The sequence below is a fragment of the Atta colombica genome, unplaced genomic scaffold (assembly GCF_001594045.1).
Source record: "Atta colombica isolate Treedump-2 unplaced genomic scaffold, Acol1.0 scaffold387, whole genome shotgun sequence".
In the NCBI taxonomy this organism is placed as follows: Eukaryota; Metazoa; Arthropoda; class Insecta; order Hymenoptera; family Formicidae; genus Atta; species Atta colombica.
Genome location: NW_017259496.1, coordinates 58,974 through 77,973, shown reverse-complemented (window position 1 = coordinate 77,973; position 19,000 = coordinate 58,974). Strand labels below are relative to the sequence as shown.

The 19,000-nt window shown below is 33.5% G+C and overlaps 1 protein-coding gene across 1 annotated transcript in view; it reads right to left on the bottom strand.

Annotated features, from left to right (window-relative positions):
* Positions 1-19,000, bottom strand: part of LOC108691081 (thrombospondin type-1 domain-containing protein 4-like) — a 67,508-nt gene that overhangs the window by 19,380 nt on the left and 29,128 nt on the right. Inside the window, exon 3 of the mRNA XM_018198718.1 lies at positions 130-205. Coding sequence (XP_018054207.1) covers positions 130-205 — 76 coding nt within the window. The remainder of the gene's footprint in view (positions 1-129; positions 206-19,000) is intronic.

Here is a 19,000-nt window from a genome sequence, read left to right as displayed (position 1 = left end):
TAACGATGATAAAATTAAATTATTTAAATCATACAATAAAAAATATATCAACACACATTCTCAAATGCGAATGTTTAAGAATATAAGCCAATAGTTGAAACAATGTTGTATTGTAAAGATAAGACTTACTTCTATGGGATATTTATCGGGTATATGGGAAGACGAGACACCGGCCGTGCTCAGCATCATCAGGGCTAGAATCGATCTGCAACAAAGATAGAGGCAAGTGAATAAATCCATCTATTGTAAATACGAAGATCGATGAGTGTAATGGCGGGTGCAATCTATAGTTTCGTGACCGAAAACCGTTCGCGCCGAGCGGGGCAATTACTCTTTTATCGTCAGCAAAATCGCCCGTTCGCCTGCTTTCATTGAGTGAGAAATTTCAAGAATGCGATCTTAATCTTCATTGAACAACTAACGCGCATTTTCGCAGATGTGCAATGATAATAATGAATTGAAGTCGATAATATCAGCGATAAACCTTATTTAATCATTTGCGCTTTGATATATTTCTCTTCTCACTAAAAGCGCGTTAATCAATAAATTATACTTATATATATATAAATATAATAAAAATAAATGTATTTACAATTAAAGTTTGTATCTCTTTTCCTCTTCCTCTAATTATTGCGTTAACCTTTACACATATCATTTTTTTCTTTACTCAAAAGTAACACAACTAAAAAAAAAATTTCTCGAGTTAATTACCATGAATGAATTTAGTAAACATTATCCTATTAATCATCAGAAGCAAATTAACTTAATTTCATTTAAAAAATCGTCATAAAAAGAGTAGATTTTTTAAAGTTGTGAAACAAAAATAACAAAAATGACATTGTTTTTAAAAGTATAATTCTTTTTGCCGATATTATTTAATTAGTCAATAATTTTCTGTCAAGAAAATATTGTAGTTTCTCCCCTTTCCTGGAAAATTAATTTTTTTTAGTTGTGCCACTTTTATTATAAAGAAAGAAATATTGGGTTGTCCGGAAAGTTCGTACCGGCTAACCTATATAATTTAATAAATGTATACTAAAATTTTCTGCGTTTCAATTTTCCTTCAACCTCTTTCCAGACAACTCAATATATCTAAAAATTAACGATCAAAAAATATTTCACGCAAATATAGCATCATATTTATCTTAAAAAAAAACATGATTTTGTAATGTATACATAGAGTAAAACATAGAATAAAACTTATCCAAAACGGCAAAAAAACGTAATTCTCGTTGATAGGTCAGACGTTGCTTCCATTGGCATTAATCATTAATAATGCAGCTTACCTACGTAAATGTAGATCCTGCCAATCGATATAACCAATTCGCGTTGACTTATCTTGGCTCGATCGAACTACACCATACGCACGTCTCAATTTTTCCCACCGCATACATATCTCTAGTTCTTTCTCCTCCCTTCCCCCCGTACATCCTGAGATCGAACTCGACATGCAATATCAGCATCCGTTGCCACGCATAACTATTACACACCAGTCCCCGGAAACGACATTTTTTCGGTTGACGAATTAACTTGAGAGCGCGTTCGTGGATTTACAAATACCGCATATAAGAAAAGAAAAACAAAGAAACATGATGAAAATACAGTACATATATTACCTGATATATCTAACTAAAATATTTAATGATAGATAAAACATGAGATACATTAAAAGTAGATTTTATGTATGAATATTTAGCTTTATGTGAATAAAGCTTCGGCCGAACTTCTTTCTTCCAGCCTTTCTAAAGGAAAAGGAGAAGTGTAAGCAAGCGAGATTTGCAACGAAGAAAATATGCATAGACGATGAAATTGCGACCAACTTGTCGCTTCTCTACGTTAATTATTCATAAGCGCTAAATGGCGTTTGCGAGCTGGGAAACGTATACGGACAAAATAGAAAACGCATATGGCGATGATAGACCGTGATGCGTAATTCTGATGCCAGCGTAAATATCAGTCGTCGTATTATCTTTCCATGAAAATTACTCAAAAGCGATACTGGAAAGAGGAAGCAAATTCCGATGCGAAATCCAGATGGTGAGATGCTTTGATGCGTCAAAGCGCCGTTCTGTAAGTTGAATACAGTCACAAAATTGCAAGATAATTGTTCTAAGATAAGGAAAAATCTGATACTACAATATTTACTTAAATATTTTACATCCAAATTATGAATTAATTATTGCAAAGATTGCAATTATACTCTTAATGTCAAAATAAACAAGGAAATATTATTGTCTGTATCTTATAATTCATTACTTTTTTTTCATCGCTTCTTAAGCACATGACTCTGTTCCAACGTCATAGTAGCTTTCTCTTCCTGTAAAAATTAACAATTAATAATAATATTAATTAATAATTAATAATTATGTTAAACAATTAATAATTAATAATTTAATAAAAAATAGATTTCATTTTCAAGTAAATATTTGTTTACACTCTATACATATCTAAAGCCTATCAAAATCAGTGAGGGGCAATTTCAATGGTTTCTTTGTAAGATCCGCTCTGTTTGAATAAGACTCTTTTCTTTCTTATATTTATTCACTTATCTCGATCTATTTCCATTTATTACAGTTAAATAAAAAAAAAATCGACAAAAATCGAAATATTCGTATTTTTGTCGGTTTTTTTTTTTATTTAACTATAATAATTTGACATGCATCGATCGAGTTAGAAGCCGAGTCAAGGTTCTTGCGCGAATAGGAAGAGTATACAAGCTAAGAGATCACACACAAAGGGGCGAAGGGGAAAGCCTTCGACCGGCGCTGATCCAAGTAAACTGTGCCACTAAGTGTTAATAACGTTTCACTTGTTGCGTTTTCTCGGAAAGCTTAATTAATCATTAAATCGCGCCGCCGCGGATCGAGGGAGAGGAGAGAAGAGGCAGGCATTCTGACGCGGGATGGAGAAGAGCGGGGGAGAGGGGGAGATGCAACCAGCGGTAGCGCACGACGCGCGTACGCAATCATGCGTGCATACGTGAGCGTGTTGTGTACTCGCGAAATTAGAAAAATGTGCTATCTCGACTATATCCACACGCGCGACGCGCTCGTAATCGAGGGGCGGCATGTCTTTCGCGATGCACCACACGCAAGCGATGAAACATTGCGACGTAGCGCGTTCGTCCGCGACGCGACGTCCAACACGTGTAGTCATCTACCCTGAGATCCTACTCGTTGCAGACACGCTGCGAAGAGGATCGCGCGAGATTGCAGCCGGATTGAGAACGAGGAATTCTGATTTTTGTCTACGCCACGGCTGCGAGCGACTCCCATCGTTCATTACATGCCTCTTCTTATTCGTGATGCGATTCGTTGCTAAGATCGCACTAAGCTCTTTTCGATTACCTATATCTATTGAAGCGACTTGGGCCAAAAAATTGTCCTGGTTAAGTCATCTTTTTATCTCGATATCTCTAATTAAAACAACTTGCGTATATCAAATATCAATATATTGTAATTATATAAAATAATTAATTGATTAATAAAGTAATTCTAATTAATTATTAATTACTTAAGTAATTATTAATCTCTTTAGAGAACGAGAGTCTATTTTTAAAATTTTATAACTTTTCCTTAAGTAAGATTGCTATAATTCATTCTTTCATTTATTCTTTCATTGTATTCCTTACCTTAAAATATGAAACTGTTTCAGCTATAGTGAATTTTTTTCTCATCATATTAATAATTAATAATTATATAAAATAATTGAACATAAGAAAAATAAAGACAAATGATTTGCTAAAAAGAAGTTGCTTTATGGTAAAATAAAGATATGCATTGATATTCTACATCAATTAAATTTTTACATCAATATGAAAAAAAAATTGAACGAAACAGCTACTAACAGCGTATTCAATTTTAATTCTACAGAAAGTCAGTCACATATATCTTAATTCTCAAAGGAGATGCTGATAGATGATATTTACATTCATATATTCTCTTGCAGATGCAAAGTAACGATGTTATCTAGCTCTTTCCGACTCTTAATTGACATTCAGAATTCTCTGTATTAATTTATTTCCGTATCAGTCTCTTTTTTTTCTGCTTAGAAGAGAGTACACCAATAGAAATTCCGCACTTATCAGCGACAATGGCGATCGTAGATCGCGTTTCACGGCGCGATTCACAATGCAAATAAATTCTTGCCGAAGTATCGGCGATCGATCTCTCCAACAAGAGCCTACAAAGTACAACTACGGACAACTATGAACCGTATCCACGACCCGTTACGACTTCCTCTATCACGCAGTCCGTCACAGCGCGGCGTATCTCGCACTTACGACAAACAATGCTAGTCTTGTACTCAATGGCGTAGGAATGTGAAAAATCGATCGACAAGAAGCAGCAGCGCGTTTCAACCGCCTTTACAAAACTCGACCAGAATCCTCCTATTGACGGCGAGCAAGGGACGTCAATCGCGACCAGATATGCCACCATAAAGTCAAGAGGCCTCAATGACCCTCGTTAAGGGGAATAGAGTCAGTTTTTGTCGCTAGAGGGAAATTATTAACTCTATACTCTTTTAAATGCGAGTCGGCGCATCTTTCACTTCCGCGAATCTTTAGTAATTTGGATCAAAAGTCGGTCAGAGCGATAGAGCTCGAATTCCGAGCAAACGTAAAACAACAAAATAATATTGTGATATTATATCAACGTAGATAAATCATATTAAATGTAATATTGATATGTAACATGTTTTTCTCATTCATAAAATTAAAGGAATACGCGGAAATGTATAGTGTAATGTTAAATAAAATTTAATTAGTTTTTTGTGACTGCAGAGATTGCAGTAAAAAGATAAATTTTATATTTTATATTATACTAAAATTGTGCGTATTCTTCTTATTATTATAATTTATCCGATCTAATAAGGAAACATTACGCAATCGAAAAGTCACTTAATATAAAAAAAGATAAATATATTTTTAAATAAAATAAAATGTAATGTGTGTGCGTGCGTGCGTACGTGCGTGTGCGCGCGTGTGTGTGTGCGCGTGTGTGCGTGTGTGTGTGTGTATGTGTGAGTGTGTGTGTGTGTGTGTGTGTGTGTGTGACGAAGGAAATCGATTTATAAGCAACTTGTATATACAAATTATTTGAACAATATATCACTCTCTTATTTTAAAAGTGATATAATTGAAAAATTGAATTTCCAGAAAAAGGAAGAAATTGTTTTCCAACTTGATAGAAAATTATTGACTAATCAAATAGTGTGCAGCAAAAAGGAAGGATATATTCTTAATACATCAAATTTTTGTCATTTTTGTTTCATCCTTTTTGAGTTACGATTTTTTTTAATCATCTTTTCTGTGATGTTTCAATGATTTTTTTTTTATAAAGTTAAATTAGTTTTCACTTTTAACGATTAAAAGGATAATGTTTTCCATCTCCTAATTCATTCATCCTCAATAATTAAAAAATCATATTTCTTTAATTATTATTTTTTAAGTAAGATTGTGATATCATCCCTATCTTACATAAGAAGAAATATATTCTATTACATTGCAATCTAACAAAATAAGGATACTCTGAGACTCTGAGAGATTGCGCGACATTATTATCACAATAGCGTCATTAAATGATTTTACCACCAATAAACAAATTCTCATCTAGTGGTATGTGCTCAGACGAAACAATTGCGGGTCGTGACGGGTTTAACGGTGCTATATATTAATACAGATCTCGCCGCATCTTCAAGCGTGGCTGCACATTGTAGCTTTTACGCCCGTATTATAAATAAGCGGCACTTGCCGCGCAATTACGACAGATCGTAAAAATTACGCCAGTTCCTACACTCGCCGAATAAAAGTTATATGCCGCTGCGCTTACTTCGCATAAATATGTCTGGAAGTTAGAGTTATAGTGTAATTTTAAACTATTATAAAACAACGCAATGTTAAATCCAAATAAAATTTGTATGGCAAGCGTTTAATATGTTACAGCTATTTGTGTTTTGCAGACTTTTAGAGAACACTTTCTCTTAGAACTGTCTTCACAATCTCTTTACCTATTTAAAAATTATTAATAAATTAACTAAGTCCATTTTCACTAATATAGATTAACTTTATTTCAGTTCAACTTACTCTTCATTTATTTCTCTCTAGTTCTCTAAGAATTTAATTAGAAAAAGATAAAGACTAAATCGAATTGAGATTAAAGTTAATCTATATTGATAGAAACGGACATAAATTTTATTTAATTTCTCCTCAGTTTTTATTCTAATAATTATTTCCTTAATAAAGTTTCCAATGTTCAAATTATTGTCAAGGATGTATGTATCAAGCTTCAAACATTGTACTCGCGAAATTACATCAAAATCAATCCGACGTGGCAGAAGGAAGAAAAGGGTGAACATCGTCGGCATCCGGCGTCGCGGGAGGGCCTTAAATTCGGTATCACGGTGGTCCCTCGAGGAGAGTTTTCGTCATCGGGTCCCGAACCGGAGCGATATACGCGCAACGGACATAAAAAGAAATGACCGTGAAATATGATGCACGATACGCACTACGGCAATGTCTTCGACACGAGAACCTTTTTCCGACGAGAAGTCGCCATTGGATAAGGAGATAAAGACAAGGGGAACGTATGTGCGAGTCTCGAATAGCTCTTCTAATGATATCGGAATACCTCGATCGGCTTAAGGAGGATTTCCACTACTGGGCCACGACAGTTCTCTCGAACTCCATTCTGAGCGCGCTGGTTAATCCTCCCGATTTCGCCGAAGCTCCTGTTCAAGCGCGGCCGCCCATCGTTATAAACGTCACTAGTATTTTACTATAGTTTAAAGGAGAGAAAATAAACAGCCGCGCTAGTAGAGGCAATTAGCAGCGCTCTCGAGAAATCCTTCGTAGAAATACTCCAATTCGCATGAAATACTATAAGAGTACAATGTTTATAATGCTTTTATTTCAATGATGTTTTCATTTCACGGAAAATCTTTTATGAAAGAGCGAGTTAAATTAATTTTGAAAAACAGTTTTCCAATAAAGAGATTTAAATGATGCAAAAACACAAGATACGACTGTAACATACAGAAACGTGAAGAATTTCAAAATGTATCAATTTATTTGTACTCTTTGTGCATCCATTTAAGATGAATTACAAAACATTATGTGGATACACATGGAAAAAAATTTTATGCTAAGTATCTAAAAATTTAGTTAAATACAAATCTGAAAATAATTTTATTGAACTATCAAAATTTTGTAGGACTCAAAATAATTATGTAAGCTCAAGCATAATGAGTACCATAAAAAGTTTTAAGCAATCAACTTGTTCTATATATAACTACTTTATTGATCTAACAAAATTAAATGAATTTTTAGATGCATTAGCAAAACTGATTTTTCCGTGTCCATATATTTTTTTATATCTATTAAAAATTTCAAGAAATTTAATATACTTTTAAGTTATACAATTTAGACTTTAATTTCATGACATTACATTAAATTTAATATTTGTATACATGTGCATGAAATTTAATGTATATATATATATATATATATATATTGTTGTATATAATGTTTGTATATAATGTTTAATGTACACGTTCATTACATTTAAGTATTACTATAACTTAATTTTCAGTTAAATCACTTTTAATTTCGTTCATAACCACAAGCTTCATTTACATGTAAAGAAAACATTTCTAATAGTACATTTATTAGAAATTATAGATAAGTTTAACAATGTCAGAAATATGGACCTAAATATGGTGCTTTCTATTACAGCGATAAATTCTCAACAAGATGTACATAAATCATTGCTAGTACAGTGAGAGCCTACGTGGGATATTCCCAATACCACTGACGAGGCATTCCGAAACTATAAATCGAGCTTTACGTATGTACATACATGCCTCGTATGTAACCGATATCGCATGCAGGTGCACCCGGGGTGAGATGCACGCGTTGTCGATGTACTTGCCAAGAGGCAGACAGCGTCAGTTTCCGATAACCGAGATGGCTCCGTATTGCTGCTGTTGTTATTGTTGTCGCGGCAACGGTCTTCTCCCTTCGATATTTACCTTCCACTTTCGAAGGACCGATCGTCGACTGGAGCCTTGTTATATCGTTCGAGAACATTGCCCGAAGGCATCTTCCGTGTGCGGAGAACGATAATGCTTACGGTATATTGATGCCATCGGTACTTTGTTTTCAATATCAAATTACTTTTTGATATATTGAAATTCTATATTCTACCTCGTATAACTCTTTCCGTTAATCAATCGATACAAAAGCCAGCTAATACAATTGAACGATACATAGATTATTATCGAAAACCATTGTAAAATTACACAAAAAAATGTTTTGCTGAAATATCTAATAAAAAGAAGAGATCTGAATAAATACAAAGATCTGAATAAATACAGAAAATAAAATAAAGAAAGCTGAAAATAATTTTATTGGATTATCAATTATACAGGACGCTCAAATTGGTTGCTAAAATGTCAAAACTTTTGGCATTGCTAATCATGTTTCAATTTCCTGCATAATTATTTTGAGGGTCCAACAAACAAAATTATTTTCAGATCAGTATTTAGTCAAACTTTTAAATACTTCAGCAAAGTTCTTTTCCATGTATTCTAAACAAAGTAAGGCTAATTTAAAGCGGAAGGAGCACCATTAGAATCAATCATGGCGGAGTATTAAACATTCACCATTTGATCGCAATAAAGACACTATCGATGGCATCATATTGTTGCATCGCATCTGTTTAAATTTACACCGTCACGCCGCAACACATCGCAATTAACCTAATATACTCGCTAACTAGTTACTTTACTCATTATCGGATGTATGTATGAGATATCGTCGTCTGTTAAAGGTGTTTTGTGACCCCGTTTAATGCCTTTTATTCGCATTAACTGTTCAAGTATCGTCTAAGCGAGCGATATTCTTTTCGCTTGTATTTCGAGATCACGCATGTTCGATTAACGACAGCTGCTTATATTGTTAAATGATGTCACCGATATACAATATTGTCGACTGTGGGTCCGCTATTATCTAGATATTGGGAAAACGCGATATTAGAATGAAAGGGTAATATTGTTCATTAAACTCACGATAGAATAGAAAAAATCATATTGCTGATTAAGTAGAAATTAAATTTATAATTCGGATATTATACATATAAAAAATATGAAGATTCAGAATAATAGTAAATAAACAATTCCACAAAAATAGTAAACTGAACTTTTATGTTTTGCCAAATTTAAAGTTGATAAAATTACTATATACAGATTTATATACAAACATATTGCAATACAAAATCATGTTCGATAATTCAAGATCTAACATCCAAAATTTTTTACAAAATATTAAAATTAATTCAATTATTTCAATTAAAAAATATTAATTTTTTGAGAAAATGAAAATTCTTCCTCTCTCTCTCTCTCCTACCCTCCCCCCCCCTCTCATTCTCACTCTCACTTTTTGATCTCGATTGATTATAATAGACATACATTTTTATGCCTGTTTCTACCAATGTAATTTAATTTTAATTTTAATTCAACTATAACTTTTTCTAATTTTATGAGTTAGAAAAGGATGAACACATTGAACCGAGATTAAAATTAATCTACACTAGAAATAGACATTACAGTCAACAATGAGATATAAGAAAATAAAGAAAATTTGCTGTTTCTCAGATCGTTGATTCAATTAAGCGGAACTTCGCATCCAATTTTCGCTTATCAGAAGTGAACGATACGCCAAATCAATCTCCCTAAGCAAGCAATGCATATCCAAGAGCTATGCCCGCACCACATGATTTTGCAGACATAAGTTAGACGCGCAGATCGTGAAAATAGATGAGAGACCGGTATCGACGTGTAGTACACACGGTGGCAAAAACGTTCGGAAAACCGGCCAGTCATCCGTGGCGGCGGGGCACGGCGGGAAGTAAAATTAGCGCGAATCACCCGCGGGCGGTATACCTACCTACATGAAGACGGGCCATCTACGTTGAAGAGCGTCTTGTTAGCTGCACGCACGACTGCGCGTACGTGTAACTCCATGTGAAACCCAATACACCAAAGTCAAACCGAACCGGGTGGCGGACTGGATTGGACGGATGAAGAGCAAAAGAATATGCCTGGGCTTAGGATTGACCGGATCGAAACGTGACCACACGTGTGATCTGGGTCAGTTTTTGGGAGCCAGTTATGCTCGAGCATGGATGGGACTAGCGATAATGAAGAAAGGAGAAAGGAAACGCTTGCCTAAGACTGATCCGAAGATTTTCTCGTGTCGCAGAAATAACGGTCGACATGTACATTAATTTTAATAATTTAAATTTGGCAGTTGATATTAACGAACAATTTAAATACAAATTATAAATAAAACACCAAGAATTTGCAAAAATGAAAGAAACAAGAAAAATAAAAAAAGGAATATTTAAAAATTAAATTATTAAACTATTTATCTTTCCTTTTATATTATAAAATCTGTTACATATAATTATTGGATTATCTTTGATATCTCTAAATAATAATAGTAATAATCGTTAAATATAAATTTGAAATAACGATTATTTTTCAAATGCTTACACATTTTTCTTTTCAATAATTCTCTCTTACATAAGTAAAATGGAATGAATCGTATTAGAAAGAATAAATTATAATAAGAAATAAAAATTAAGAAATCTGGAAAGTATATTTACAATGAAAACTAGAAAGTAAATTTACAACGCAACTGATCATATAACATTGATCATGCAACGTTTAAATTAATAATAATATATATGCGTACACAAAATAATACGTATACACAAAGTTATGAATCGCCAGCAGTCTATTGCATCGCACGAACGCAACACTTGATTTTTGCACGTCAACAGATTATACGATCCTATCGAAAGTTTGATCGCAAATGTCAGAAGGCCAAGACGTCTATTGATAAACTAAAAAACATTAAGCTGGTCGGGGAGTGCGGATGTCAAGAGGTCGAAAGGATCCAGCAGAGAAGTCGAGACGAGTCCTTCAGAGGAGTCCAAGTCATTGAAGTAACTCACAATGATTTCCTACGCGGAGGCAAGATTCAGCTTAAGATCTATAGGCATGTCTAAAGCTATATTCTCAAACCTAACATAATAAAATTTTATTTCTAAAATTTTTCCAAAAATATTGGAGAAGATTCATTTAAATGTTAATAAATAATTTTCGCGGTTGTATATTAAAGTCATCGATAAGAATTTTTTACTGATGTTCTCATATTTGGTTCGCTAATAACAATTCATGATATATTTTTATCGAAAGTTGTAATTGTCTAATAAGAATGCTATATTTTAATCGAATGTCATATATTCGAGTAAATATTAATTAATCAACACAATTTTGTAGTTGCTCTCCTGTACATTGAAATCTATTCCTATTCAGATCTCGAATATTTTTATGAACTTTTGAAAAACTAGTAAGCACAGAGCTTGTGAAAAACTTTTATTGGAAAAATGTTTCGCCCGTGTCACCATTCAAAATACATTCATGTGCGCTGTTAGATGAAAAAGTTGTTGCGAATCATTCGTTATTCGACATACGTCGCGTTTTCACATCCTCCCACGATTCTATTAATATCTGCGCCCGTATATACACGAGCACGCTTGTGCATTTTTACCATTTATGGATCTCGTAAACATCTAAAGAAGCTCATTCGCATTGTTTTTTATCACAAAAATATTACAAGAACAAGTGAAAGTATGCTTTCATTTATTCTTGTAATATTTTCGTGATATAAAAATATATAAACCATAACAAGAAAGATATGAAGTAGAAATATCAGAAAAAAACCTCATTTAAATGTCAATTTTGCGCAAATTAATCACATTTGCAAATATAAAACTTATCGCATAATTTATTATTTTATAATGAAGACGATAGATTGCCTTAAAAAGTGTATCACCGCAATTACGTAATGTAATTTATAACATAAAAACCTTATTGCAAAAATAAAGTATGATACACTGGAAAAAAAGTCTGATTGGATTAATTAGAATTCTGCCTGAAAATGAACAAATCAGAATTTTCTGATTGAATTTGTTATAATTCCATTTGAGATAATTAGAATTCTTATTGATATGATCAGAATCTTTTAATTGTCTATTTTTAAACAGAAATTTTTCTTGTCAGTGTAATTTTAAATAATTAATTTGATAAAAATTTGCATGCTCTGCGCTTTTACTATGTGGGACAAACATGTTGCATTTAAGAGAATTTCAGAGAAGTAAAGAACTGCGAAGCAAAATACCCTCGCGTGAGAGAAGTTTCAGATTCGTATATCAATTATGCGAGGAATTAATTGCGAGCCACGAAACAGCATGTCATGTTGGCCAGTTTAAAACTTTGCATTGGCCAACAGAGGAAAATAAATTCTCCGTTATATTGTGACTTTATTATGATAAAATCATGTAGTTTATTTGAATTTTTAAAATCACACTTTTATAATCACGTAATGTATCTTGTACTCTTATTTTTATTGCTGCATGTTATCAAATATTAATTATTACTTCGTCATAATTAGCAATAAAGTATGTTAATATAAATGTATGAATGTCATTTAAAAACAATGTTATTCTTATCTAAAAAATTTTACATGTAATATTCTACATTTTTGTATTTTATTATTTCTTTGAAAAATTTAATATATGTGTTCGATAGAAAAATCATTAAATATTCCGCTATTCGATATATTGATTTCAAATAGTTTTCATGTGCTGCGATTATAAAAATATTTTGCAAATATTATATAATATTCTTTCAAAGGATTAAAAAGATTTATGAGAATCGTGCGTTTCTGAGAAATACTGAAAAAAAAACATCACCCCACCTATAACCTCGGCAACAATCAGTCGCCAATGCATCACTTTAATATATCATCCCACGAACATATGAAAGGGTTAAGACCCTCAATAATTAACAACGCTGAAGTGTTCCAGTCTCACGCCGTTGGATTATTCATCTCTTGATTGAATTATTAAAAATCGCCCTGGTCGCTGCGCGCCGCAAGTCATTGCCGCAAGTGTTGCATCATCGTGCATTATTCACATATGTAATTCACGGGCATCATCACCACGAACTCTCGGGATCGACGAAGTCGCCGGCGACTTATTAATATTAGGATTCATCGAATTAAAAGATTCTTCCGTGCTGGAGGCAGTCACGCATAGATCATCCGATTGCGCCTGACAACAATAAGACGACCGGTACCGAGACCGAAGTCTTACATTCTATTAGATACTTCTCGACACGGAACTCGTGGCTGATTAGCGAGCAAGAAAGGAGCTGCTGTGAATCGATAATGATCGACGGCATTTAATGACTTACCGTACGATACCGTCAGTCCATTATATTTCCGCGTTGACTTTATGCGAGAGATAAAAATTTTAATTGAAAATATAATAATAGACTTACATTTTATATCCTGCGCCGCGAAAGATAACAATTAAAATTCATTAATTTAATAAAATTAAAAGCTGCAAATGGTTCGTTGATAAAACGGCATTAGCTATGTTTTATTATACGAATGATAACCAACATCGCAATATTTAAAATATATTCGTATAAATTGTACAGTTCTATAAACGAATTGTGAAATAATAAAATGTTAATATTGATATAAATAACGCGAGAGAGAGAGAGAGAGAGAGAGAGAGAGAGAGAGATGCGGTTAAATATTCGCATTGTTTTTATCGAAGATAAAATAAAATACATCATATGTACAAATAGTTTTCATTTCTGATTTTAATTCATTTTTGTGATATCAAATTGCAATTGCTAAAATATCCGACGTAAATACTAATTTGAATAAAATTGTATATATTTGACACAGATAATTGCAAAATTTAATTTTTACTAATTACTACATTCATACTAATTACTTGGTAATACGATTGTCAATCGTATTATGCGAATAAAGATCAGAAAAATGTACGTCATCGGATTTACTTCCATTGCAATAAAACTTGGATTCAATCTGCCAGTCAATATTACAAAAAGGAAGCCATAAAAAAAATATCGGCTTTTACAAGAAAACATCTGTGATGCTGTTTTTAATTTTAGAAATATGCGACGCGATATTTCAACGAAAAGCAATCGAAATGTGTAATATACCTACACTTTGTCGAAGATAATTAAATTCGTGCGCACGCACGCATGCCGCACAAAGGCGTATTGTACCTCGTGCTACGAATCTTTTATCTTTCAATTATTCTCATTCGTTAGTCGTTGCCTAGACGCTTTAGAAATCTCTTCAATAATTTTACTAATGATTTAGTATTGTATTTGTACTTTGTATTAACTGTATAGTAATTAATTAAGTATTTCATTCGTATCTCACACATACAATATTTCTGTTTTAATTTAAGATAAATGCAAAATAATATTAAATAGCACGTAAAATTCTAAAACACTATGATTGTAGATCTGCAAAGCTTATATCTTTTTTACTACAACAATTTATAAAATTACAATACTCCAAATCTTTTTAAACTATAAGATTTCAACAATTCGAAAATACGGGATTTTAAATTCCGAATAAATTTCAATATATAAAATTTTAAAAAAGAAAAAGAAAGTATGTATAACATTAAAAAAAAGAGCCTAAGTTGCAGTTAGAATTTTCTAATTAATTTACAAAAATAACACTAGTTTACAAAAAATTACTTTAAATTAGCAATTTTTTGCACATTAAATTTCAATTATTTCGGAAATCTAATGTGCTAACAAAATTTACAACATCGTTTTTAGCATCCAAAGAAACACGTCTAATTCAAAGTAACTTAAGTTAATGTAATTTAAGAAATTTTTATATATTATAATAATCCTTTTTAATGCTCGGATGTTGAAAGAATCGAAATATTCAGTAGCGCAAAGAAAGAGATGGACAGTTCGTTATTATAATTTCGCCGCGCCAACGGCGACGATTAAAGCAAGCGGTAATCGGTACGATCGTCGCGATTAATCTCCTGTGGAGCAGATATACAAGAAAGGTAGAGTATACGATCGAGGGATTGCGAGCACCTTCCGTGCATCCAGTAGCCGAATGAGATACGGCCGACCTTCCCAGCTTTTGCCTCCTCTTCCCTCTTCGATTTCTCTACGCTCGTCCCGCACATTACGACCCGGTTCGAGCCGCGCGTACCGAGTGACGTGAAATTATAATTCCGTAAAATTAACGTTGCATATGTTAATTATTAAGAACCGGTCCGTAGCTCGCGGCCACCTTCAAGGTTCTCCATTCCGTCAACGGAATATGTGTACGTACGTGCGCTCGCACGCGAGACGTGATGCACGGCTCAGCGTGCACATCCTTGCGCGTCGGGGTGGCGTTCGTTTGACCCGCCGATGGTGACGTCCGTGAAATTCAGCGATTCCTCCTGAATAAGAATTCCAAGTCGAAAGAATAATAACTAAAAAAAATTCTCTCGATTTCAGTTCTTTCCACGTCCTCCGGCCAGGCGCCACGGTTACCGTGACTAATTTCAAGTCCCAACTGGATCTGCATTTTTCGTCACTCCGTGCAGTGCTCTCGCGATAATATAGAACCTTGGAAAGAGGTGAGTAATGTGTTTTTTCACGGCAAGAAGTCGTATAAAGAAGACGATTGTTCCGATTCCAAGGTATTGAGAGCTTTCTTGTGCGCAAAGCTCATGCTTCATGCATGCAAAATCAAGGAACGAACATCAAGAAACCGACTTAGCTTAGTCAGCATTATTGATCGATGATTTCCACGTCTGTGAGAATCAAATTGAGATCTGGAATCGAGAGAGGAATCACCTCGACGAGGAGGAGGAGGAGGAGGAGGATGCATTAGGCTGCGACTATGTGCCGCAGGCAAACAAATCCGCAGGGTACATGAACGGCACAGTATGTACAAAGCCGGTGTTGTCCGTCGTGTCAATAACGGCCGACGAGAGAAGAAAACACGCGCGTTTGGTTGGCAAACGCAAGCCGTTTTAAAGCGAGGGGGTTCGCGATTTACAGTGCCGATCTCTTCGCGCGCTCTCTTGCGAGAACAAAAGCTGGCCGTTTCAGAGCGGAAAATCGCTTCGACATGCGCTATGCGCTCGATGGCACGCCGCGAGTAATGGCGCGAGGAAAATGGGAACGCGGCGGGGCGGGAAGCTCGAGCGTTTGCCAAGGAAATCGGCGTTTCGCGTTGAATCTATTAAAGTACCACAATGTCTCGCGAACAAGCTTCGACACTTAACTTTCCAGCTCAATAACAATGGTACCCTGTTACAATGCGGTGATATGCATCCGACGTAGAGACGCGCACATTACAATATCAAAACCAGAAAAAATGCGCCGTTGAGCGAAGAATGTACTCAGACTTCTCCTGGAGGAGATAAGAAATTCTTCTCTCGCTATTTATGCCGTAAGTGTTGGAGGAATGTTCGCAATACGCGAGACAAGATTAAGATATTTATAAGCTGAGAAAAACATCTGATCCAATAAAAAAGTTTTATTTTTTAATTTTTCTTCAATAACTTCTTAAAATGTCTTTTATTGCATTCTTTTACTTGCAATGTCAGTTTTCTGAAAAATATGTAAACTCTGAATGTAAAATTTATTTCTTTTTTTTTTTTTCTTAAATTTGGATCAACTTTAGTTACAATGTTTAATGTTCAAAATTAAGATACCGTGGCGCAAAACAGCTTTATCTATTTACAAACTACTAGCTAATAAACTCCTATGAAAAATTGCATGAAATAAAAATAAAATTAAAGACACGAAAGTAGTTGCGTAACCTCGCATTCATATAATATGTAATATCACTGAAACAAGTAATAATAATCAAGTCTAGATGTCAGTTGCCAAAGTTTTTATGAAATATTTTCAATTAAATATATTCAATTAATACGTTAACGTTAAATAACAAAAATCAACTAAAATATAATTTTACTTTCCTAAATATTTATTATATAATTATTATTAGACGATTGTTTATCATTATTACATTTGGTAATACATATTTATTAAATATTGCACCAATATGCTGAACAAAATACATTTGGTAGTTATTACTAGACTTTTTTCTGAATGTAGCGGTACTTTAGCTTTTTAAGAAATTAATTACTGATGACAGTCGTCACAGACAGATACCCTCACATTTCGCTAATAGTTAATTAGTTAAGTTCCTCAAATAACGAAAAGAAGCATGGATTCCTGGAAGAGATAAAAATAGAACGTGTCTTTTTCTGAACGCTTCAGAAAAATATTCTTGATTTAAATCTCCGAGTTGAATTCGAAGAAATTCTTCTTGTGGGAAAATCAAGTTTTATCTGCAATACCTTTCTTTCGGATAAAATGGAAATGTTCGCTAAGAGAGAAAAAAACATGATTTACGAAATCCCCACAGAAGCTGATACTGAATGTGCGATTCGTTGCTATATAGCATTCTTCGAAAACTATGTTATTCCTATTTGAAGTATTGGAAATCTTTTAGTGAACAATTAAAAATTATGTTTTATTTAGATAGAAACTCTTGAAAAGATCAACTGGAACAAAAAATAGAAAAATTGTAATTTTCATGTGATGTATTATTCAAAATATATATTTCAAAGACATTTTTAATTAAAGTAAAATTTCCTAGACCAAGAGAAACTTTTTGATATTTGTAACTACAATTGCATAAAATAATTATGATTACAAGTTCCATTTTTATTACTACTTAAAATATCAGTAATAATTATATTTATAGGTCTATATATAAAAAAATATATATTTGGTCCCAAAAACAATTATAAAACAATTGGAGTCAACTACATATTTTTTTACAAATGTAAAACTACAAATAGATAGTTATTATTATTAACATTATAAAAAGTTAATAAAAATATCAAACATTTTTCTTTCAGTGCATCAGAAGCAGTTTGATTCATAAATATTCTATGAGTTTAAAGTCTTCTGAATGCAACATTGGAACAGCAACGTAACGGATTATTGAGTAAAAGAAATAGACAATGGTATATAAAAGCATCGGAGAAAATAGCGAACTCGAAAATAAGACCTGGTTTCTCGATAAATGACACGAAATCGAAATCGAAGGGAATCGCGATAAGACCTGCGCTTCCGACGTTGTAGCGGACAGGAACAAACGGTATACGTGAGCTTTACCGATATATACGTGCCTCGCGGTTCGTTAAACGTGGCTGCCACCGACCGAAACAATGACTTGTACACGATACGTGTGTTGTGTGTTCGATCCGACGAAGAGGGACCCTCACGCGAAAGCAGCATAGCGATAGCAAGCGTAAGTATAGGGACGAGCCGAGACGTTGTTGTCGTCTTCTTACGCCATTGGCACCGCGCCGGCGTATGTATAATAACTTCCGGTCGAGGTTAATTGTTTCCTGCCGATAAAATAATTAAATCTGTCCGCGGGACGGTCGTTCTCTCTCGACGCGTAAACGCGCGCGAACGTTACGTGATATCAACATCGGAGAAACGCGATTTCTCGTCTGGAAATAACCAGAAATGGGGAAGTCGCTCGTATGGCTTTTATTGTTACGACTTTTATTACAACTCAAAACGAACTCAATACGTTGGCGATTCTTTTAGTGAACAAAACGCAAATACAAAATGGAAAAGCAGAAATATGAGGTTTAATTTCTTTTTTATTATAAAGGAATATTTATTAAAAACGTTTACTGTACAGATTTGTTGGAATAATTGATAATAAAATTATTTTAATATTTATACAAAAAAAAGTTTTGTGTCTAGTATCTAAAAATTTAGTTAGATCTAAAATTAATCTTATTAAACCATCAAAATAATTATGATATTGGTTGATTTCTTATGATTTAAAACTTATTATTTCTGTTGTGTTTGGGGACTTTACTTGAATCTTACATAAATCTGAAAAACACATACCCAAGTAATAATTATTTAATTTTAAGTATTTCAAAAGTTCCGCAAATTTATCATAGATATCAAATTTATTAAAAATATCTGAATACTAGTGAGTTTAATCAGTTCAATCAAAATTATTATAATTTCTTCA